Below are 24615 nucleotides of genomic sequence, written 5' to 3'. Positions count from 1 at the left end.
CTAATTTTCAATGTTCCAGTTTTCCGGAACCATTCTGGAATCTAGTGATTCTTGAAAGATCATTACTAATGCCTCCACAATCTCTTCAGCCCCCTCTTTCAGAACCCTGGGGTGTACAGCACCTGGTCCAGGTGACTTATCCACTTTCAGACTTTGCGGTTTCCCAAGAACCTTCTCTCAAGTTATGGTAACTTCACCCACTTCATGGCCTCTGATACCTGGAAATTCCACCATACTGCTAGTGTCTTCCACAGTGAAGAGTGATGCAAAATACTTATTCATTTCATCCGCCATTTTGTTGTCCCGCATCACTACCTCTCCAGCATTGTTTTCCAGTGTCCGATATCCACTCTCTCCTCTCTTTTACACAATGTATCTGAAGAAACTTTTGGTATCCTTTAATACTATTGGCTAGCTTACTTTCATTTTCCATCCTTACCTTCTTAATGACCTTTTTAGTTGCTTTTTATTGGTTTTTATAAGCTTCCCAATCCTCCAGTTTTCCACTAATTTTTGCTCTGTTATATGCCCTCTCTTTGGCTTTTATGCTGCCTTTGACTTCTCTTTTAGTCATGGTTGTGTCATCTTTCCTTTAGAATACTTCTTCCTCTTTGGGATGTATATATCCGGTGCCTTCCGAATTGCTTCCAGAAATTCCAGCCATTGCTGCTCTGCCGTCATCCCTGCCAGTGTTCCCTTCCAATCAATTTTGGCCAACTCATCTCTCATGCCTCTGTAATTCCCTTTACTCCACCGTAATATGGATACGTCTGATAGATAATAAGGTAGACTGCAAGGTCTAGCGTCCATCTCATTGTTCAAGAGAGAAACAAGTAGAGGGACGGGTTAGATTGATTTTTGAGTAGGTTAGAAGGTCAACACAATATCATGGGCCAAAAGACCTGTACTGCGATGTTGTAGGTTTTTGCAAAACATGATGTGAGGTATTTGAAGTTTAAGAAAACCATAACAACACATTTATTGTACTCCAAAACCTGAACAAAATGCGTGATAAAAGCACTCTAATGTAATTACATCATCACATCAGATCAGCTTCTTAAAGTGAACCCTACCTCAATGTCGGTGGTTGGAAATTATGTACATTTCCACCAACTTTATTAGAGCCCCCCCCCCCCCACAGAATTTACTGAAACCGGCATTGTGAGCCTGTCTGGCTCAGGTCCAATGTTCAAATGAGTGGAGGAACAGCAGGTACTTGACTCGTCCCGAGGTGTGTTGACAAGCTCATGGTCACGTTAGCTACCTGTTATGGCTTGTACAGCACTTTGGTCAACATGTGCTGTTTTTAAATGTGCTTTATAAATGAATTTGACTTGATTTGACTTGGCATGTTTTGACGGCAGGGGCATGTTAGTGGAATCCTCCAAGTCTTGGTGAGCGGGTGTAAGGTGATCTACCGAAACACATTTAGGCTTACTGCTCTTACCTGTGATAAAAGTCTTTTCTCTTCATTCCAAACTGCAGAACGGGCCATAAGGGGGTCTAAGGGAATGTTGGTGTGCATCATGGTGGACGAAAACAAACGAGGCGGGATATAGGTCAACAGGAACCTAAGAGTGCTTTAGGCCATAATAGACTAGGTGCAGAGGAATTGAATTTACTGAGGAGGGTGGAAGGGTGTTGACAGGTCAACCAGGTGGTTCTGAGTTACATCTGCGGCTGTCGTCGATGCTAGAGGGGCGACCTCTGGCCCCTTGGTGGGATGGTCCACCATAGTAAGGAGGTGTGTGAAACCGCGAGAGAGGCGAGGAGGACCAACAAGGTCCACACTGACGTGGTCAAACCGTCGCTCAGGGAGACAATGGTGCCATGTCCTTTCTAAGGCCATGCCACACAAACTTTAGTGCAACCGTTCTCCAAGAGGCCTTCCGGCCCGGATACAGAAGGGCAAGTATGGAGTCATAAACATTCCGCCTCCAGTTTCCGGGCACCGTGGGGCGAGGGCGACTGGTCGAGACACTGCACAGGAGGCTGAGCTTAATGTCAGCCGATTGCAGGCCAGTGACTGTTTGGTAGGCCTGGACCTCGGGGTCAGTAGCTTCGTCGGCTGCTGCGCTGGCTTAGTTAACCCTTATGTGCACGGTCTCACAGGCTGGCCGTGACAGGCAGTCAGCCATGGCGTTATGATCCCCCTTGATATGTTGCATATCAGTTGTGAACTTAGATACCTAGGCCAGGTGGCATTGCTGCTGTGCAGACGAAAGGCCTAATACTCTGGTCGTTGCATGCACATGGGGGTTTGTGGTCAACAAACGCTGTGAAATGGCAGCTCTTTAGAATAAAATAAAAATGGTGAACAGCCAGTCAGAAATTGAGAAGCTCGTGGTTAAACATGCTGTACTTCCTTTCAGGGGGATGGGGCTGTCTGGTGAGGAAGGCGAGCGGCTGCCATGTGCCTCCGACGTGCACGGCACCCACAGAGTAGTCTGAGGTGTCAGTAGTAATGGACATAGGTGCATTGGGGAGCAGGTGCGCCATTGGGTCATGTTGGAAAGAGCTTGTCTGGTGTCATCAAATGCCGGGGTCACGTACACTGACCAGTCAACCCTGTGATTAGGGGTATTGCCTTTATGCGCTTTATACAGGGGAGCATAAGATCAGCAGCTCGTGGAGTGAAGTGGAGACTGTAATTCACCATGACTAAAAACCCCTTTAGTTTTTTAGTAGTGCAGGGCGGTGGGAAATCCATAATAGCGGCTACTTTTGATGGGAGGGGTTTCACAACTTCTGCAGAGATGCGATGGCCGAGAAAGTCAATGGTTGACAACCCAAACTGGCATTTAGCAGGATTAATAATCAACACTTGTTGGCATAAGAGCTCGAAAAGTGTGCAGAGATGAGATACGTGTTCAGATTTAGACATGCTGGTGAAAAGTTTGTCATCCAGGGGGAAAAAAAGGAAATCCAAGTCTTTTACTACAGAGTCCATCAGCCGTTGGAAGGTCTGTGCTGCATTTTTCAGCCCAAACGGCAGTGTGCAGAAACTCACAGAGGGCAAACGGGGTTACCACACCTGTTTTGGGAACGTCCTCTGAGCACACAGGCACCCGATAGTAGTTCCTTATCAGATCAAAGTTGGAAAAAAAGTAACTTTCCATCTAAAAGTGCCAGAAAGTTGTAGATGTGTGGGACCGGGTAGTGACGGCCTCCTTACTGTGGCAGCAACCACCATCGGTCTTAGGGACGATATGGAGGGGTGACGCCCAGGGGCTACTTGTCAGCAGTACAATGCCAAGTCTTTCTTGTTGGCAAACCTCAGCCTTCGCAGTTTCCAGCTTTTCCGAGTCCAGTCTACGCGCACGGGCACGAACCAGAAATGTGCTGCTGCACCCCAGGTTTTGTGACTGTAATGGAGAATGTGGGCTTGGTGAGATTTGGGAAATTGTTCAGCAGTCGAGTAAGTGGTGCACACACTTTCTGGGAGGAGCAGGGTAACAACCCAAAGTCTTTGACATCCGCAAGCCGGCAGTTCCTAAGATTGACCTTACGACAGTCCATAGGACACTCAAAGCTGCTGCGCAGGTTGACCCTGTCGTTAAGAAGGCAAATGGTGCATTGGCCTTCATCAACCATGGGATTGAGTTTAGAAGCTGAGAGGTAATGTTGCAGCTATATAGGACCCTTGTCAGACCCCACTCGGGGTACAGTGCTCAGTTCTGGTCACCTCGCTACAGGAAGGATGTGGAAACTATACAAAGGGTGCAGAGGAGATTTACAAGGATGTTGCTTGGATTGGGAGCATGCCTTATGAGGATAGGTTGAGTGAACTCGGCCTTTTCTCCTTGGAGCAGCACAGGATGAGAGATGTCCTAATAGAATTGTATAAGGTGATGAGAAGAATTGATCGTGTGGATAGTCAGAGGCCTTTTCCCAGGGCTGAAATGGCTAGCATGAGAATGCACAGTTCTAAGGTGCTTGGAAGTAGGTACAGAGGAGATGTCAAGGGTAAGTTTTTTATGCAGAAAGTGGTGAGTGTGTGGAATGGGCTGCCGGCGGTGGTGGTGGAGGCAGAAACAATAGGGTCTCTTAAGAGACTCCTGGATAGGTACATGGAGCTTAGAAAAATAGAGGGCTATGGGTAACCCTAGGTAATTTCTAAAGTAAGTACATGTTTGGCACAGTTTTGTGGGCCGAAGGGCCTGTAGGATTCTAATGTATCTGCCTTTCACAATCACCCCTTGCAGGGTGTTCCATGCACCCACCACTCTCACATGTACCGTCCTGATGAAGGGCCTCGGCCCGAAACATTGACTCTTCATTCCCGTCCATAGATGCTGCCTGACCTGCTGAGTTCCTCCAACTGCATATGTACCACCCCTCTTTCCGAGGCCAACGACCAGCCCTTTTGTTTGGTTGACACAGAGGGAAAGGTTGTTGTCATGACAACGTGTCACTGGGGTCTCCATCCTGTACTCCAACTCATCGTTACTTGAGATGGAGCCCGGTACCGTGGTGTCATCTGCCAACTTGTAGACAGAGTTAGAGCAGAATCTGAGCATGCAGTCGTGAGTGTACAGGGAGTAGAGTAGAGGCTGAGGACTCAACCCTATTGGGACACAAGTGAAGGAGTCATGGCATATCCTTACTGATAGTTCATCACCAAGCCAAGGATGATTTCTATGATACGTCTCTAAAATATTGGTGCTGAATTTCCTTTGCTTCTTGAGGACATAGAGGCACTGTTGTGCTTTGCATCCCAGGAATCAACAAAAGATTGTGGAGATGGGGGATGAACAGAGAGGAATGATGTCGGAGAAACAGGAAGTGGGCCCATTAACCCCTGCAAACATTAACCAACACAAACTGCTGAATTCACACAGAGTCACAGAATTGTATAGTACAGAAACAGGCCATTCAGCCTGCTAAATCTCTACACACCACCATCCTTACCTAAATGAGTCCTACTTCCGTATATTAATTTGCATTTCATCTGTGCCCTGCTCATTCAGAATCTACGTCAGCATTAGATTCATTATCACTGACATATGCTGTGAAATTTGTTGATGGCTGGCAGCAGTAGAGTGCAATATATTTAAAAATTACTATAATTACTATAATTTCAATAAGTAATATAAAATAAGTAACAAAAAAGAGAACAATTACAGTGAAGTAGTTCAAGGGTTCATTGACCATTTGGTAATATGCTGGTTGGAGGGGAAGAAGCTGTTCCTAAAATGTTGAGTGTGTGTCTTCAGGCTCTTGAACCTCTTCCCAGATGGTAGGAATGAAAAGAGGGTATATCCTGGGTGACGGGGATCCTCAATGATTGATGCTGACTTTTTGAGGTGTACTTGATGGTGGGACAGCTGGTGCCCATGATGGAGCTGGCTGAGTTTACAATGTTCTACAGTTGTTTCCAATCCTGTGCTTTTGTGCCTGTATACCAGTCAGAATGTTCCCCACAGTACCTCAAGTCCAGATGCCTCTTAAAAGTTGTTACAGTTCCTGCTTCCATCACCTCCTCTGGCAGTTCATTCCAGATGCCAACAGCTCTGTGTGAAAAGTTTAGCCCTCTGATCCACTCGGACATGCCTGTCCTAGAATGAGAAGTCATCTCTGGTGGACTGGGTGCATGAGATCTACAATAAGGTCCAACCTCCAAGAAGGTGGTTTTTCATCACTCTGTGAAGACGAAGAGTGTGATGAAGCAAAGAAGTAGTCATGGTGATTCCACGGATAATATGAAGATTGCTGGTGTTGTGGATAGTGTAGTGTTGTGAATCAATGGGTTAGAGAGTTATAGATCATTAGCAGATATGGGCAGAGAAACGGCAAAAGGAGTTTAACCAATGCATATTGGGAGCTAAAGTGTAAATGTAAAAACACAAAAATCAAGTGTAAAACAACACTACATGGCAGGACACTTAAGGTACATAAAGGTTCAAAGGTTCATTTATTATCAAAGTATGCATCTTTGAAATTCTTCTTCTCCAGATAGCCATAAAACCAAGAAAGAAAAGGGCAGCAGGATGATCATCAGCTCCATTGGTAACCAATCATTGATACCAGTATTGATGTAGTAAAGAAGGTGTATGAGGTGTCCAGGGAGGGGTAGCACCTGTGGTAAAGGGGCTTGCCACGTCCATTCCAGGGCATTTCACTCACCTTTGGTCCCCACCGGACACTCAGCTCTAACCTATGGCTGTTTGCATGTGGCTGTGGCCACACCCCAGTTCACCATTTTTACAGGTGGGCTAAACCAGGTGAGGGTAGCTGGTGGGTAGCATACTCTGGTGACCATAAGACATAGGAGCAGAATTAGGTCATTCAGCCCATCGAGTCTGCTCCATCATTCCATCATGGCTGATCCCAGATCCCACTCAACCCCATACACCTGTCTTCTCGCCAATAACCTTTGATGCCCTGGCTGTTCAGGAAACGATCAACTTCTGCCTTAAATATACGCATTCACTTACTTCCACCACAGTCCGTGGGAGAGCATGCCAGAGATTTACTACTCTCTGCTGAAAAAAAAATTCCTCCTTGCCTCTGTTCTAAAAGGTCACCCCTCAATTTTGAGGCTCTGCCCTCTACTTCTAGATACCCCCACAAAAGGAAACTTACTTATTATTTATTTATTTATTATTGCTACTTATTGCGATACAGCATGGAATAGTTCTTTGCCCTTCGAACCATGGCACCCAGTAACTTTCCATGTTTACCCTCGTCTGATCACGGAACAACTTACAATGACCAATGACCCCACCAACCAGTGCGTCTTTGGACTGTGGGAGGAAACCAGAGCACCCGGAGGAAACCCACATGGTCACGGGGAGAACCTACAAATCCCTTTCAGGCAGTGCGGAAATTGAACCCGGGCCGACTGTACTGTAAAGCGTTGTGCTAACCACTATGCTACCATGCCGCCCCTCTAGAACACTTCTAGTACTAGAGGGTAAAGTGATAAACTGAGTTATTGTCACATGTACCAAGGTACATTGCAAAAGTTGTCTTGCATACAGTTCATAGAGATCAATTCAAGTACTGAGAATGCACAATAAACTGTCACAGTTACAGAGAAAGTGCAGTGCAGGTTAATAATGAAGTGGAAGGTTGTAGCAAGATAAATCGTGAGATCAAGAGCCTATCTTCCAGTTCAAATTTAGGGTCACCTGACTGTATGTACATACAACTAAACGAGACAATGTTCATCCAGACTATGGTGTATCCACAAAACATATACACATACAACACAGAAAACATAATATTTCCACAAATAAGTTAATGAAATACAATTTGAAATGCATGTAGGCAAACAGTAAACAGCTCGCTGTCCTAGTGACGAGACCTCGGTGGTGACAGGATACTCATTAGTCTCACAGTCAGAGGGAAGAAGCTGTTACCCAGTCTGACGGTCCTAGTCCTGATGCTCGTGTCCCTCCTTCGTGAGAGCGGTGTGTCAAAGATATTGTGGGGTGCAAGGCAGGGATCCTCAACAATGCTTTGGGTCCATTGTCTGCTACGCTCCCGGTAAACGTCACAGATAGGGGCAGGGGGACCCCGGTGATCTTCTCGCAGTCGTTACTGTCCGCTGCAGGGTCTTGCAGTCCGATGCCTTGCAGCTTCCGTACCACACAATGATGCAGACAGACAGGACAGTCTCCATGGTGCTCCTGTAGAAAGTTGTTCGAATGGGGGTGAGGAGCCTTGTATACCTCAGTCTCCTCAGAAAGTGTGGACGCTGCTGTGTCTTCTTAACAAAGGAGTTCTGGGCCCGGGTTAGATTGTCCGTTATGTGAACACTTTGTGCTCTTCACTCTCTCTATGACAGAGCCATTGATCTGCAATGGAGAGTGGTCAACCTGCGCCCTCCTGAAGATCACAATCATCTCTTTTGTCTTGTCCGTGTTGAGACTCAGGTTGTTGTTCTCACACCATTTGACAAACGTCCGTACCATCGTTGTTGCTGAAGAGGCCAGCTGCTGTAGTATTGATGATGTGGTTTGAGCTGAATCTGGCAGGGCAGTTGTGAGTCAGTAGTGGACTGAGCACACAGCCATGGGGCACCAGTGTTCAGTGTGGTGGTGCTTGAGACATTGCTCCCAACTCAGACTGACTGGGGTCTTAAGGACCATTCAAAAGTGGGGTAGAAGCTGTCCTTGAGTCTGATGGAATGCGCTTTCAGGCTTTTGTATCTCCTGCCTGATGGGAGAGGGTCGACGAGAGAATGTCTGGGGTGGCTGGAGTCCTTGATTATACTGGGTGCATTTAAGGGGAGAGGGGGAAATTCAAAGGAGATGTGCAGGATAAGCTTTTTTTTTACACAGAGTGCAGTGGTTGCCTGGAATGTACAGCCAGAGATGGTGTGGGACAAATACAACGGTGGAAGCATTTAAGAGGCTCTTAAGTAGGCACATGCATGTGCAGGAAATGGATATGGATATTATTTATTTATTTATTCATTTATTTATTTAATGATACAGCATGGAGTCCATTGAGCCCAGCAACCCACCTATTTAACTCTAGCCTAATCACATGACAATTTACAATGACCAACTAATCTACTGACTGATGCGTCTTTGGACTGTGGGAGGAAACTGGAGCACCTGGAGGGAACCGAGCAGTGACGGGGAGAATGTACAAACTCCTTCCAGAACTCAGAGCCCTGGAATCCCCGAGCTGTAATAGCCTCACGCTAACTGCTAATGTGACTCTCCAAGCTGTGCGGTGTGAGGAGAGAGCCCAGCTCAGCATTGAATTAGTTTGATTCGTACAGCACAGCATTGTGGGCTGAAGGGCCTTTTCCTGTGCTGTACTGTTCTACCAATGCACCACAAACTACAATACAGGCAGAAGATAGATGTGTGTGTCTCCTACAGAGGTGGTGATGGGAATCGAACCACAATCACTGAGAATGCAAAGTGTTACGCTAACTGCTACAGTGCCATCTCTACCCATTTGATGCTTCTCATAATGTTATTGTCTATTACGTTGATTTTCAGCCTCTTTCGAAAATAGACCCACCCCAGCCTATCCTGTCCCTCCTATAACTCGTACACTCCAATCCAGACGACATGTTTCTGAAACTGCCTGTTTCTTCCTGTTGTGTTCTGTGTTGTTCTGAAGAGCATTGTGAGCATCCTGTCTTGGTGCCAGACTGTGTGGTGACCCTTGGGGTTGTTGGTTGTTAACACAAATGACGTGTTTCACTGTATGCTTCGATGTACATGTGAAAAATAAATCTGAATCTCAAATCTTGTACAGCTAGGTGACCAGAACTGCACCTAATACTTCAGTTAGCACAGCACAATTTTGTACAACTGCTTCAATACAACCCAACTCCTGTAATCAGGACCCAGGCTTCCTTCATCAGCTGAGGTACCATTGTTACTTTCAGGGAACTAATCAACACATGAGATTCTGCAGATGCTGGAAATCCAGAGCAACACACACAAAACGCTGGAGGAACTCAGCAGGCCAGGCAGCATCTATGAAGGGGCATAAACAGTCGATGTTTCAGGCTGAGACCCTTCATCAGGACTGGAAAGGAAGTGCGTAAAAGCCAAAATAAGGTGGGGAACTATGTACTTGTACCCCAAGTTCTCTCTGCTCAACAGTCCCCAAGGCTCTGCAATTCAATATGTTTCTCCTGAACCTCCTTAACTTTCCAAAGTACATCACTTCATTCTTGTATGAGTTAAATTCCCTCCCTTCCATTCCTTGCCCCACTTTCCTCTTGTTTCCACAGATCCTGATGTAACCTTAGACAACCCCCCACCAGTCTGTTGTCATCTGCAAACCTTCTAATCATGACACCAACCTTCTCTTCCAAATCATTAACATTCAATTAACAGAGGACCGGTGCTGATCCCTATTCACATCACTGATCACAGTTCCCTAATCTTAGACAGTATAGCTCAGGAACAGGCCCTTCAGCCCACAATACCAGTCCCTTCGGCTCAACATCTTAAAGCAACCCTGCACCACCGTCCTCTGCTTCCCACCATAAAGTCAGTTTGGCTCACCATGGATCCCATGTGCTCTCACCTGCCAATCTGACCTACCATACGACCTCGTCAAAGGATGCCTGGTAGAGTTGCGGTTAGTGTGTTGCTATTACAACTCGGGGCATCCGAGTGTCGAGTACAATACTGGTGTCCTCTGTAAGAAAGTTCTTCCCATGTGTACATGGATTTCCTCTGGATGCTCCGGTTTTCTCCCACAGTTCAAAGATGAACCAGTTAGTAGGTTAATTGGTCATTGTAAATTCCCCTGTGATTAGGCTCGGGTTAAACGGGTAAGTTGCTGTGTGGTGCAGCTTGATGGGCTGGAAGGGCCTATTCCATACAGTATCTCTGAATAATAAAAAAAAATAGAAGTCCATGTAGATTACATCTACCACCCAACCCCCGTCAATCCTCTTGGTCATGTCCTCCCAAAAACCTAGCGGTTAAAAACTGGTAGAACTGGTAATTCCACTGTGTTGCATTTTGTGGGATCATGCTCTGCAAGAATCCAACATAAGGAAGAGGAACAGGCCTTGGCCAATTGGCCCTGTGAGACTGTTACGTCACTGAATAAGAAGATAACTAACAATTTTTACATGGCGTGAAAATTGCACGGCACTTTGATTTTTTTTGTCATATGCAAATATTAAATATCTAGAATAAAATTTGAGAAATCACACATACTTTTGATTTTATTTATTAATTGAAGGGTATAATGAAGTACAGTACAACAAAGGAAATCTCTCATGTTTCATAATCTTTTTCTGGCTGTGTCCAATCCCAGCTGCTCGGCCACAAAGGCTACGTGTGCGGGAGCATTTCAGTTACAGCGCGGCCGTGCACCACCACAGCTTAGAGGGAAAAGTGATGATAACTGATCTAATCTTGGCCTAGATCAAAGTTCAAAGTAAATTTATTATCGAAGAACTTATATGTCACCACATACAACCCCTGAGATTCATTTTCTTGCAGGCATTCACAGTAAGTACAGTAAACACAATAGAATCAATGAAGTTCCACACCCAGCAAGACGGACAACAACCAATACACTAAAGACAACAAACTGCAAATACAAGGAAAAAATAAATAATAATAAACAACATATATTGAGAACATGAGATGAAGAGTCCTTGAAAGTGAGTCCATAGGTTGTGGGAACAGTTACAACAGGATCCTCAACTTCCTGGCCAACAGAACCACAATCAATAAGGGTGGGACACAACACCTCTGCCAGAATTATCCTTGACGCTGGTGCCTCACCAGGCAGATTCCTCAACCCCCTATCTCTGTACACTCAGGACTTTATTCCCTGAAATGTAGGAGATTGAGGGGAGATTTGATAGAGGCATACAAAATTATGAGGGGTATTGATAGGGTTAATGCAAGCAGCCTTTTCCCAGGGAGGTTGGGTGAGACTAGAACTAGTGGCCATGGGTTAAGGGTGAAAGCTGAAAAGTTTAAGGTGAAGCTGAGAGGGAACTTCTTCAGAGGGTGAGTGGGGAATGAGCTGCCAGAGGGAGTAGTGAATTGGGTTCAACTGAATCATTTCAGAATAGTTTGGATAGGTACATGGGCGGGAGGGGTATGGAGGGCTATGGTCTGAGTTGCAGGTAGACCAGACAAGGCAGAAGGTCAGGTCAGCATGGATTAGAAAGGCCGAAGGGCGCGTATCTGCGCTGTAGTGCGGGAGGGCTCTAGGAAAGGCACATGAAGGGGAGAGACTGAGGGTTATGGGCCGAACGTGGGTTGAGAGAAAATAGCGGGGGGGGGGGGTTGGCATAGACCAAAGGGGCCGAGAGGCCTGCTTCCGTGCTGTATGACTCTTCGGCTAAGAGGCAGGTAGAACGGTATCCCAGCTAAAGAGGCAGAGCCGCCGACACCGGGTCTGTGGGCGCTCGCTCTCCACACCCTGGGTGCCATAGTTCGTAGATCACACCGTGACCACAAGCTGGAACTGTGGGAGACACTGCATAAATGCAAGCGGCATTGACAACAAGATAACACCAAGTTCTTTCACATCTTGTCCCAGGGATTTTCTTTTAACGCGGGGACTCGGCCCGTTGTAAATAAAATCGAGGCAAGGGCTATTGTTCGGTAGCCGTGACCCGGTCAGAGTTAATGGTGAGGATTTTTACCCCGTGGGCTATTGTAAGCGATAATGGGGCTCCGTGTCTCGGGGATACGCGAGGGCGCAGGTCCCTTTCCGGAGGGTGGGGAGAGGCGCTGATTTTTTTTCGCTCTTGAATGTGGAGCGGGCTGGTGAAGACGGTGTTTTTTTTGTCTGTCAGTGACTGTCCCTCTCTGCACTCCCCCGTGCTTCGCAATCCGCCCACCGGCACCGAGATAGCAACGGCATTGAGCGTGAAAATAATAAAAAAAAGATTTTGAACAAAAACTAGGCAAAAAAAGGGGGGGCAGGTTGTCGGCGAGAGGCGGGCTGTGAAAGTCAGCGAGCAACAGGAGTATGGAGAGAGGGGTAGGGGGGATTCTGTGTGTGTGAGAGAGAGGGGGGTGTTGCAGAGGTACACAAGAGATGCAAATACCCAGAGGAGGAGAGGGTGGGAGGCGGGATTTACTGGCTCAGGTGCATCGCTCTCGGGGCCGGGCACTAAACCCCTGCGGGAGTTGGCCCTGGTTCCGCGGCCGAGACTGCCGCTGCCGCACGCTGTCCCGGTGATCGCGCCGCGCTTTGTGCGGGCGCGGAGTGATCGTGTGCGGGCGTGCGTGTGTCTTTGCAAGTGTGGGGTGTTGGTATGCGGATCATTAAGGCACGGGAGTGTGGTGTATCGAGGGCGTGGTGATTGTGTCAGTGTGCACGAGTGTGAGGGCTGGTGTGTGAGTGTGCAAGATCAGACGTGCGTGTGTGTGAATATGAGAGCGCAAAATCAGACCCGCGTTTGAGTGTGGAAGAGCAGATTGTATGAAATGAGCGCGCGCGATTGTGACGACGCGGTAGAGTGTTAAGTAAGTGTGCAAGACCGTGTGCGTGGATTTCAGCGTGTGAACGTATGTGTGGGGAAGTTGTTGAATGTGAACGCACGCCTCTTGAGTGTGTCTGTGTGTGGGAATGAGAATTGCGAGTGGTACCATTGTGCGAATAAGTGTGCGTGTAAGTTATGGATGAGTATGTGTTTAAGTGCGTGTTCGTGTAAGTGTGCGCTCGTGTGCATGTGGGTGCACTGGGTTTTGTGAGTGAGCACGCGTGTGTTTTATGGTTTTGTGTGTAAGTGTGCGCCGGTCTTTGTGTGAGTGTGAGTCTGCGTGTGAAGTGTGCACTGGGCTTTGTATGTGCGTGTGAGTGTGTGCGCCGGCTTTGTGTGTGTGTTGGAGCGTGTGCACCGGGCTTTGTGTGCGTGTTTGCACGGGGCTTTGTGTGTCGGTGTGTGCGCGCCGGGCTTTGTGTGTGAGTGTGAGTGCGCGTGAGCACACACCGCTGTCGGGACTCCGCGCCGTCCGTTTATTCCCCGCAAACAGACCTTCCTGAGCGAGTCCGCCCGCACCTTATGCGGGGACATTTGTTTCTGCTAAGTTTTATTCTGCGGCCGCATTGCAAAACCCAGGCGCAGTTGCCAGCGCCGGGCGCTCTTTTCCCCGACATGGGCGCAGTTGGTTGCAATGAAGGATTCTTTTGCCAGGAGAGCCGGTTTGGAATTTTCTCCGCTTTCGGCCGAAGATTTTGCCTAGTGCGCTAGACGGGGGTCGGATACGCAGGCGTACAACTCATCTTCCGCCTTTCTTTATTTTTTTGAGACAGTTATTTTTGAAGAAGAAGAAAAAAAAGGCAAAAATTATAACCCATTCATTTGATTCTTTTTTAATTCGAGAAGCGGCAGATTTATTAATAGATGCATGCCTGTCTTTTTGTTTAAAGTTGTGTGTAATTACCTTTTTTTTTGCTTTTCGTCTCTTGCTGTAGGAATGGAGATTAAATACAAAGAGTGGATTCTGGAAACCATCGACTCTTTGCGGTCCCGCAAAGCCCGGCCCGATGTGGAGCGGATTTGCCGGATGATCGAGCGCAGGCACGGGCTCTCGCCGGCCGAGACCGAGCAGCAACTGGACAAGCTAGTGCGGGCCGAGCTGGTGGTCAAAGTGGCGTACAAGGGATCCAACAGTTACCGCAACGCTGCCAAGTGGTACAAGAGCAAAGCGAGGAAGGGGCCGGAGAGCGGCGGCGGGCTCCCGCAGCAACCCCCGGACACGGGTCGACGGGCGCTGGCCAGCCGGAAAGTCGGCAACGGGAGGCTGCAGCTCGCCCTGAAACGGGAGCTGAGCCGCGGCAGACTCCCGCACGCCGGCTCCCCGCAGCCGCAAGTCAGGGCGGACGGTGCAAAAGTCTCAAACGCGTCCTGCCGGGCTTTTCCCACGAACAAGGTCGGTGAAATTATTTATTTCCCTTCCCGTGTGCATGCCCCTGCGCGCGTATTGTATTCATTTCCAAAACCACCCTACACACACATACAGCTGCATTTCTTTCTCCGCCACTCTTCTCTCTCCCCCTCCCCTATATACATCGCAGCCTAGTGACCCGTGCCCCCGGCGCTGAGGCGGCAACCAGATCGTGAGTGGGGAAAAAAGGCAATTCTGTACTCGCGGGGTTCCGGATTTGTTATTTCTACTGGAAAGAAGGTGCATATTTGCAGTGAATTCAGACCAGTTGCAATAATAACATAGGCACCGCTGGTACGCAAATTTTCCCGTGTCCGGCGTAGCCCTGGGAAAGGGAGGGAGGGACGGGGTGCGTGTTGACTCGCAACCTGGACCACACGTTTGTCTTCTTAGCGCCCTATTAGCATGCAGATAAACTATCCATCATATTAAAAACTTTTTTTAAGGCGTGTTTGGAGGGACAGGTTGACTAAACTTAAATACAATTGTATTAAGAGATTGCAAACGGTGTCCTTGGACAGGAAACACCACCTTCGAAGCACAGGGTGGTCTCCTTTCACTAGCTTTAAGCCCCCCCACCCTCTTTCTAATTGAGTTCCATTACTACCTAGAGCTTGGTAACTACATCTCCCAGAAACGCTTGCGTACCGGGTTTCTGATATTGCGGGACCATTGAAGATTCAAATATGCATTGAATTGGGTGCACCCGGGTAATTTATATAACGCTAGGTTAGCGATTTGTAGATTTATTTTCAACGGGAATGCCTCGAGGTTGTTGTTCTGTTTTATATTTGCAACCAAACGTCACTCGGGCAGTGGGAATGCGTTTGAAGCCGTTGCTGTTGCAGTCTAGCCGCCTGCGGCGCTGGGCAGGCTGGGAGTTGTCGTCCTCGGTGACGCCCGCGCCGTTGCGTGGAACGGGGGCATGGACTACAACTCCCACGCTGCAGTGCGTCCGCACAGGTGCTCTTGATTGACGGCTGGCTTGTCGTGAGGAGCGAGAGGAAAGACCGAAGAAAGAAGATCTGTGGCACTGGGAGAAGGTAGGTATGAGGAGACGGAGGTAGAGGGGCTTCCTGGTAGCGTGGAAGCCGCTACTTCAGTGCAATTCTGTGCATCATAAAAATTGTGCTCGCGTTTTTATAGGTTGCAATTATAGGTCAAAGTTTGTTTAAATCTAATATTTTAACAAGATAACTAACAGTAATTGGGTAGACGTTTCTGCATTGCATCAAATTCTGACATCCAGGTCATGCATAAATTGACAAATAAGGCCTAGTAGCGTGAGTCTGTTGTATTTTTGCTGTATTTTGTGTTGTGCGTACCTGCTTCTAGCATTAACTGCTGTCAGTCTTAAGTTAAGCCCCATGTTCCTTCTGTGTTCTTTACCTGCTAAGTTCCAATTGTTTTGTTGTTGAATGCCTTTGGAAACATCCGAAGTTGTTCTTGAATGCACAATGCAGAACCTGGCACTGCATTTTCCATCCATAATATTGCCCTTAAAGGTTGGATAAGTCAGTGTTTGGTGATGCAGGTATATTCTGCACTAACTAGGTTTCTGGTGTAGATGTCTGTTTGTTATGTGTGTGTCGTATGATGTAAGTGAGCACGGTCTTTCCAGGACCATGATTGCTCTTGGCAAAGGTTTCTACAGAAGTGGTTTGCCATTGCCTTCTTCTGGACAGTGACTTTACAAGACGGGTGACCCCAGCCATTATCAATACTCTTCAGAGACTGTCTGCCTGGCGTCAGTGGTCGCATAACCAGGACTTGTGATATGTACCAGCTGCTCAGACAACCATCCACCACCCTCTCCCATGGCTTCACGTGACCCTGATCGGGGGTGTTGCTAAGCAGGTGCCACACCTTCAGAGAGAAGGAGCACTTTAAATCTCCTTGTGGGCTGAGAGCTATCCCCACCCTGTCACCCCATCTAGTGTTGATGAGCCAGTGTTATTGCAACATGGAAGAACCACTCTCCCCTGCTTTTTTGTGAATAATTTACAATCATTTTTGGAGGTTTTAATTTTTAAATTTATTTAGAGATGCAACGCAGAATAGGCCCTTCCAGCCCTTCGAGCTGCACCTCCCAGCAGCCCCTGATTTAACCATAATCATGGGGCCATTTATGATGACAAATTAACCTACTTACTGACATGTCTTTGGACTGTCAGAGGAACCCATGTTCTCATAGGGAGGACATAGAGAGATTCCTTACAGATGCCGTGGGGATTGAACTTAGAACTCCGCTCTGAGCTGTAATAAGATTGTGCTAGCCGCCATGCTACCATGGCTAACAGTAGGATGTTGAAATATAGAGAGACTTTGCACTTACTGAGACTGACTCATCTCTCCATGTCTGCTGAAACCAGGCAGAGTTGTGAAAGAAAGCATGGATAATTTTAAACTTGCCCCATGGTGTGGGAGTTGTCAGACATCCAGTGCATTTTGAAATAATTTCTCTTCACAGTTCTGTTTTTTCAGTCCTGGATATCACTGGAAGAGTTAAGCACTGCTGGCGCATTGTTGCAGAGTTGTGTGTATAAAGTATGGTAGTGAGGTCACTCAAGTTGAGTGTGATGTTTTCCTTATTGTTTCATGTAGCACCATGGTCCTGGAAAATATTGTCTCATTTTTACTGTGTACTGTACCAGCAGCTATGGTCAAAATGACAATAAGAAGTGACTTGACTAAGTGGAAAATGCCTGTACGTGACTTTGTTTAACACGGGGGGGGGGGGGTCTGATACACAGGCAGCCACCACAAGGCCTGGGTCCAGTGGCATGGAATGCAAGTTAACTAGGAACTCTTCACTGCTGCAGCCTTCATCTACCTTCACTGCCATTGTGATGTGTCATCATCTTCCACCAGCTTCACCATTGAGGTCTTGGTTGGATGGTTCTTCATCTTGAACCCCCCCACCCCCACCCCGACCTTACCACCGTGGGAGAACCTACCAGGAGCTAAAATCCAGACAGCATTGTTCTCAAGATCTCAGGAACTCAAATGCTTCTCTACCATGACAAGGTGACGATGCTTGGAAAAGACTCATTTTGTACATTGACCACGTGACCTTAAGCCATGATTTTAAACCAATGGTTTGTAATAGAACCAACCTCGCTGTAGACTGGCACCAAGCACAGTCAAAGCATTACCCCCCCCCCCCCCCCACTTTATTGGTCTTGATAAAATCCATGGATCTTGCATTGTCCTTGTTGGCCCCCTCAGGATCCAGAGCACTGGGACTGACAGCAAGTTATCCCAGGTCCAGGGGGATTGCCTGAGAAGAAGGTAGAGGATTGATGAGGGCAGCAAGTCGAGCATGATGTTCACCTAAGGGGTGGTTTATTGGTGGGTTATGGCGAATTCCCTTAATGTGGAATGCCTATGTGTGACTGTTTGACGTGGAGAGGCTGATGTATGAGCAGCCACCACACAGTCCTGGACAAACTGGGATCAGAGTCCATTGGCATGGTATCAAAGATGAATGGGGACCCTTCACTACTGCAGACTTCCTTTGTCTTCACTGCCATTGTGATGTCTTCATCTTTCCTCAGCTCCACCATTGAGGTCTTGGTTAGATCACTCTTTGTCTAGAATTCCACCTCCCCCCCCTCCCCCCAACCTTATTACCATAGATAGCCCTACCATGAGTTAAATTCTAGATGGCTAAACTCCAGATGGTGTCCCTATTGAGATCTCAGGAATTCACAAGACTCTTCATCTAGACATTTTGAGGGACCTAGAATACAAGAGTAAGAATGTAATGCTGAGGCATTAGTCAGATGACGCTTGGAGTATTGTGAGCAGTTTTGGGCCCCTTGTTGAAGAAATGATGTGCTGGCGTTGGTGGGGGCTCAGAGGAGGTTCACGAGAATGATCCGGGATGAGGAGTGTTTGATGGCTCTGGGCCTTTACTTGCTGGAATGTGGAAGAATGACAGGAGATCACATTGAAAGGCCTAGATGGAGTGAATGTGGAGAGGATGTTTCTTGCAGTGGAGAGTCTAAGACCAGAGGGTACGGCCTCAGAATAGAAGGATGCCCACTAAGGTCAGAGATGGGGGAGAAATTTCTTTAGTCAGGGGGTGGTGAATCTGTGGAATTTATTGCTGTGGGTGGCTGTGGAGGCCAAGTCATTGAATATATTCAGAGCAGAGTCTGATAGGTTCTTGCTTAGTCAAGGTGTCAAAGGTCACAGGGAGAAGACAGGAGAACGGGGTTGTGAGGAATAATAGATCAGCCATGATGAAATGGTGGATCAGACTTGATGGCTGAATGGCCCAATTCTGCTCCTATGTCATATGGGCAAGGTGACAGTACCTGTATACTCAGTTTTATGGTCACGGAGGAATACAGTATGAAAACAGCTCTTTGCTTGCCCATGCGAGCTAACAGCCATTTCAGCTAACCTGTTTAGTGAGCTTGGCAAAGTTCGGAAACTGTAAACAATATCAATCTTTCCTTGAACCATTCAAGTAATTTCAGAATCAGGTTTATTGTCACTGACATACAGTATGTTGTGAAATTTGTTCTGTGGTAGCAGTACAGAGAGATACAAGTTATGACAACTAATACTGTATATACCGTGGATTCCGTTAATTTATTTGGGACACTGTGCTGCTTAATTGGGACAGGAGACTTGCCGACGTTTCGAGTTAGCTTCAGTTGCATGCACTTTGTGTAGCCATTAGACACTACACCATGCTTTGAGCGAACAGTTTTTAAATAGTGTCAGTTGTGTGTGTTTGTGTTCAGAAACTATTTGTCACAATAGTTGGCAAGAAGTAAACAGTAAGACAATACAAAACTGTTCTACTCATAGTGATTTCAACTGTACAGCCTTGGAGATGCCAGAAATGACTGGGAGTGAAAATGAAACCATTTCACTACTTCAACAGATTAGGACCTACGAAGAAATTGAAGGTTTCAACAGTCGCTTTGAATGTTAAAATAAAAATGAAGATTTGAAGGATGCAGTTGTTGAAAGCACTGCATGAAGTTAGTCCATTATCCGCACTAGGTGCCTGTGCTGATTTTGTTCATTTACTGTCAAACAAGAGAACGTGGCAGTGTACACTGGATGATTTCCTCTGTTGAAAACTATTAGGAACTAATACAGTTCTACAGTAGTAGTATTAATAGTCTTCTAGTTTGTTCTGTGTTTTATTTAACTACATAATTTATTGCCCAGTTAAACAGTAGTTTTCCTTTTTAACAATTAGAAACCTAGAAAACCTACAGCACAATACAGGCCCTTCAGCCCACAATGCTGTGCTGACCATGTAATTAGAAAATACATAGGTTGCCCATAGCCCTCTGTTTTTCTAAGCTCCATGTACTTATCCAAGAGCCTCTTAAAAGACCCTATTATATCTGTATGTCCATGAAACTTTGGCTTTTTGGGGCATTCACTTAATTGGACCAAAATGTACTGGTCCTGAAGTGTCCCAATTAATTGGAATCCATTGTGAATAAAAAAATTTAGTGCAAAAAGAGCAAAATAGTGAGACAGTGTTCATGGTTCAACATCCATTCAGAAATCTGATGGTGGAGGGGAAGAAGCTGTTCCTGAAACATTGAGTGTGGGTCTTCAGGTTCTAATACCACTACCTTGATGGTAGCAATGAGAAGAGGACATGTCCTGGGTGATTGGGGGGGGGGGGGAATCCTTCATGATAGAGGCCATGTTTTAAGGCATTAATTTTTGAAGATGCCCATGATGTTAGGGAGGTTAATGCCCGTGATGGGGCTGACTCAGTTTACGACTCTGCAGCTTTTTCTTATCCTGGTCGGTGGCCGCTCCATACCAGGTGGTGGTGCAACCAGTCAGAATGTTCTCCATGGTACAACTGTAGAAACTTGCTCGCGTCTTCGGTGACAATCCAAACTGCACAATGTTCTGTTTCATGCAAAGAGCAATGATGCTGTCTCATTTTGGCTTTTTATATTTGTGGTTGCCTATTTGGCCAATGGAGTACAGTATCACAGAGCTATATGATATGGAGAAGACCCATCATGTTTATCTGCCCTAATCCTCCCTGCCTTCATTATTTCCATATCCCTCAGAGTCCTGCTCAGTCAACTACCTATCATAGTCACAGAGCACGACAGCACAGATACAGGCCCTTCAGCTCATCTAGTCCTTACCAGCCTGGTCTTCTTCCAGACATATTTACCTACACCAAGACTGTATCTCTCCAAATCCATGCCTATCTATGTACCTATCCAAACTTATTTTAAATGTTATACTTGAACGCATATCTACCACTTCTGCTGGCAACTGCTTATGAATGAAGAAGTTCCTCTTTATGTACCCCTTAAATATTTCACTTTTCACCTGTGACTTCTCACCCACCCACTCTGGAAAAAGCCTGTTTGCATTTACCCTATCTATACCCCTCAGAATTTTGTGTGCCTCTACCAAATCATCTCTGTATCTTCTATGCTCCAAGTCCTAACTGATTTAACGTTTCCCTATATCTCAGGTCCTCCACACCCAGTAACATCCTTGTAAATTTTCCATCTTATTGATATCTTTCCTGTAGTTAAATTCAAAATTATTATCAAGGTACATATATGTCACCATGTACAACCATGAGATTCATTGGCTTGCCTGCATACTTGGTAGATCCAATAGCCAGTGAAAGACCACACTCATCAGGGCTGACAACCAGTGTGCAAACAACAACAAACTGTGCAAATACAAAAGGAAAAAAGGAGCAATAATAATAACAAATAAGCAATAAATATTGAGAACGTGAGATCAAGAGACCTTGAAGGTGAGTCCATAGGTTGTGGGAACAGTTCAGTGATGGGGTGAATGAAGTTATCCCTTCTGATTTAAGAGGTTGAGGGATAATAGCTGTTCCCAAACCTGCTGGTGTGAGTCCGGAGACTTTTATACCTTCTTCCTAATGGCAACAGTGAGAGGAGAGCATGTCCGAGGTGGAGGGGGTCCCTGATGATGGATGCTGCTTTCTTATGAGAACACTCTGTGTAGATGAGCTCAGTAATGGGGAGGGATTTACCCATGATGAACTGGGCTGTACCCACTACTTCTAGTCAGAGTTTCCATTGAAGGGCCTTGCTGTTTCCCTACATGCTGTGATGCAGCCAGTCAGTATACTGTCCACTACATCTATGGAAGTTTATAGCACATCCATAGAATTGCATAAAGAATCAGAATTTCCAGAACCAAAACTGCACACAATACTCCAACATTTGGCTTCACCAACACCTTGTACAGCGTCAACATAACATCCCATCTCTTGTACTCGGTACTTAGATTTATGGCTGACTAAAAGCTTTCCCTACAACTCTCTCTACCAGTGATGCTGCTTTCAAAAACTTGTTTACCTGTATTCCCTATTCCCTTTGTTCTATTGCATTCCTCAGTGCCCTGCCGTTCACCATGTAAATCCTACCCTGGTTCATCCTCCCAAAGTGCAGCACCTCACACTGGTCTGCATTAAATTTCATCTCCCATTTTTCCAGCTGGTCCAGATCCCACTGTGAGCTTTCATAGTCTCCTGCCCACTGCACCCCCAATCTTGGTGCCTGTTTGCACAATTTATCTTCCTTTGTCCATTGGTTGTTTGTTAGTTTTTGCATTGTTCTCTTTATTTTCCTCTGAATGCTCACAGGAAAATTAATTTCGGAGTAGTATATGGCAACGCATGCGTACTTTGATAATAAATTTACTTTGAAATATGCTGATGCAGTTTTTCAGATTGTCATCCAAATCGTTACTGTGTTCAGATGCCTCTTAAGTTGGGCAGTAGGGTGGAGATGCGTCTCTACCAAAGGAGGTGGAAGGTGCTTCTTCCCTCCGCTAGTCTGCAGGTCGCCCTTGGGCAAGGTGTAGCACCTGCTTACCCCCCGATTAGGATCACGTGAAGCCATGGGAGCAGGTGGTTATATCGCCACTGACGCCAGGCAATCTCTGAAAAGTATTGATAATGGCTGTGGTCAATCCATCTTGTAAAGACACTGCCCAGAAAGCAATGGCAAACCACTTCTGCAGAAGACCCATCATGGTCAGTAGACCACAGTCACCTACGTCATACGACATGACACAACGATGATGCCTCTAGAGTGTTGTTCCTGTCCCGCTTCCACCATCTCTTCTGGCAGCTCATTCTAACTATTCCGTGTGGAGATATTTATCCCCGAGATTCCCTTTAAACCTCCTCCCCTTAAAACCATGTTCTTTAGTTTTAGACCCCCCCCCCCCCCCAAGGGAAGCAGGCTCTAACTGTCTCCTCTATTTATGCCTTTAGAGCAAGGGTTTATGCCATTGACCCCTACCATTAACTGAGGGGTCTGTGAACCCCGGGCTGGGTACCCCTTCTTTAATAGAACACAGGACAGTACAGTACAGGGACAGCCCCCCAGTCCACAACGTTGTGCTGAGCCAATTAAATTAGTAAACAAACAGCCAACTCAACTAATCCCTTCTGCCTACACAATATCCATATCCTTCCATTTTCCTCAGACTCGTGCCTATCTAAACATCTCTTAAGTCTCTCATGTATCTGTCTCTACCACTGCCCCCAGGCAGCACATTCCAAGCACCCACCATATTTGTGTTTTTAAAAAACAATCAAACAAACAAACATGTCCTTCACATCTCCTGAAATTACCCCCTCACCTCAAATGCATTGTATTAGACATTTCAGCCGTGAGAGAAAGATGCTGCCTGTCTACCTATGCCTCTCATAACCTTATAAATCTCTGTTAGATCTCCCTCAGCCTCTGCTGCTCCAGAGAAGGTGGGCCCATTCCAGCCTCACCTGATAACTCAAGCTGTCCTGCCTGGTGGGGAAGTGTTGGATTATTTGAAATGCAGTAAGGTGATGAGCTCTCTCTGGGATGATGCTCCACACCATCAGGGAGAGAGGGTGCTGTTGTAACACACGGAACAGTACAGTACAGGCCCTTCAGCCCATTATTTTGTGCTGACTGGCTACTAAAATAAAATCTTTATGCTGTCTTAAAAGATTCTTCCCCTGGGTGATTAATCTGATCAACCATTCTTGTTATCTCCCCCACCTCTCTATGTTCTGCCCCCATCACTGCACTGTAAACAATTTGCACCACTTATTATATTGTTTATATTGTAAATACATGCTGGTTTTTATTCTCATTTTGCTTTCACTTCCAGCATGCTTTTGTATCATTTTTTATAATTGTTTTTTGTTGCATGTCTCACCCTGACAAACACACCACAGCCTGTATATGGGGAATAAAGCTGACCCTTGATCTTTAAGCTACTCTGAGGTCAGTCGAATCCTTCCTCCCACATATGAGGTCTCTTTCTGTCAGGGCTGACACTGGACGTTGCTTCTCAGTTGTCTAGATACACAGGCCAGGGCAGTACGATATGGATTGCAAGCTGTTGCCCATGTAGCAAGCTCCCCCTCTCCACGCATCTGATGAACCCAAGGGTATGACAGAGACTGATACAGTTTGGCACCAGTGGCATTGTAGGAGTTGCCAGTCAGTGTGAACCCAAAGCAAGATTGCCTTAAGGGACACCAGCTCTGGATTTTTCCCTCAGAGTTTGCTCCCGAAGCCCTCCCCATGGGTGGGTACAGCTGCAAGGCAGCAGAGGTTTGGGATCAGAGTTTTCCTCCTCAGTGATGAGCTGCCAACCATGGCAGGAGCGACTGGATTTAAAGCGCCAGTAACCTGCATTTGCCCCTTCCCCTGTCAGAAGAATGGGTTCTGCCAGGCTCAGTAGCTAAGCTGCACGTGAAGGCCAGGAGCTGGACTTGGTTGTCAGAGGCTGTTTGAGATGCATGCTTTTGGAACCATTTAATAAGTAATGGGAGCTTGTCCCTATTACCACCCCTGGCTACAACAGTCCTCCCACATCTCCATCGCTTTTCTACCATGCACGTGTCTACGTAATAGTCAGTTACGTGTCCATAATGTCACTGCTTCTACCAGCACATCCCTGGCAGCACGTTCAGTCATAAACCAGCTCTCTGATTTATTTTAAGCCTGAAATCATTACCATCACATCAAGAGCTGTCTTTATTCCACTGTAATCGGACCCTTGGATTGATCAGTTGCGTGAAAAGGTGGACTCTTGACCTCACAATCTACCTTGTTGTGGGAAGAAGGCAGGAGGATGGATTTGAGAGGAAAAATAAATCAGCTGTGATTGGATGGCAGTGTGGACTAGGCCTAAGTCTGCTGCTGATTCTTAATGTCTGGATGGGAGCTTATCTACCCATCCTAGTCCCAGCGGG

General features: G+C 46.5%; 1 protein-coding gene across 1 annotated transcript in view; it reads left to right on the top strand.

Moving 5' to 3' along the window:
* The first annotated feature begins 12545 nt into the window (after positions 1-12545).
* samd13 (sterile alpha motif domain containing 13) overlaps positions 12546-24615 on the top strand; it is a 78206-nt gene continuing 66136 nt past the window's right edge. The window contains exons 1-2 of the mRNA XM_059983746.1: positions 12546-13749; positions 13885-14342. Coding sequence (XP_059839729.1) covers positions 13887-14342 — 456 coding nt within the window. The 5' untranslated portion in view covers positions 12546-13749; positions 13885-13886. The remainder of the gene's footprint in view (positions 13750-13884; positions 14343-24615) is intronic.

The sequence above is a fragment of the Hypanus sabinus genome, chromosome 11 (assembly GCF_030144855.1).
Source record: "Hypanus sabinus isolate sHypSab1 chromosome 11, sHypSab1.hap1, whole genome shotgun sequence".
NCBI classification, from domain to species: Eukaryota; Metazoa; Chordata; class Chondrichthyes; order Myliobatiformes; family Dasyatidae; genus Hypanus; species Hypanus sabinus.
This window is presented reverse-complemented; position numbering and strand designations above follow the sequence as displayed.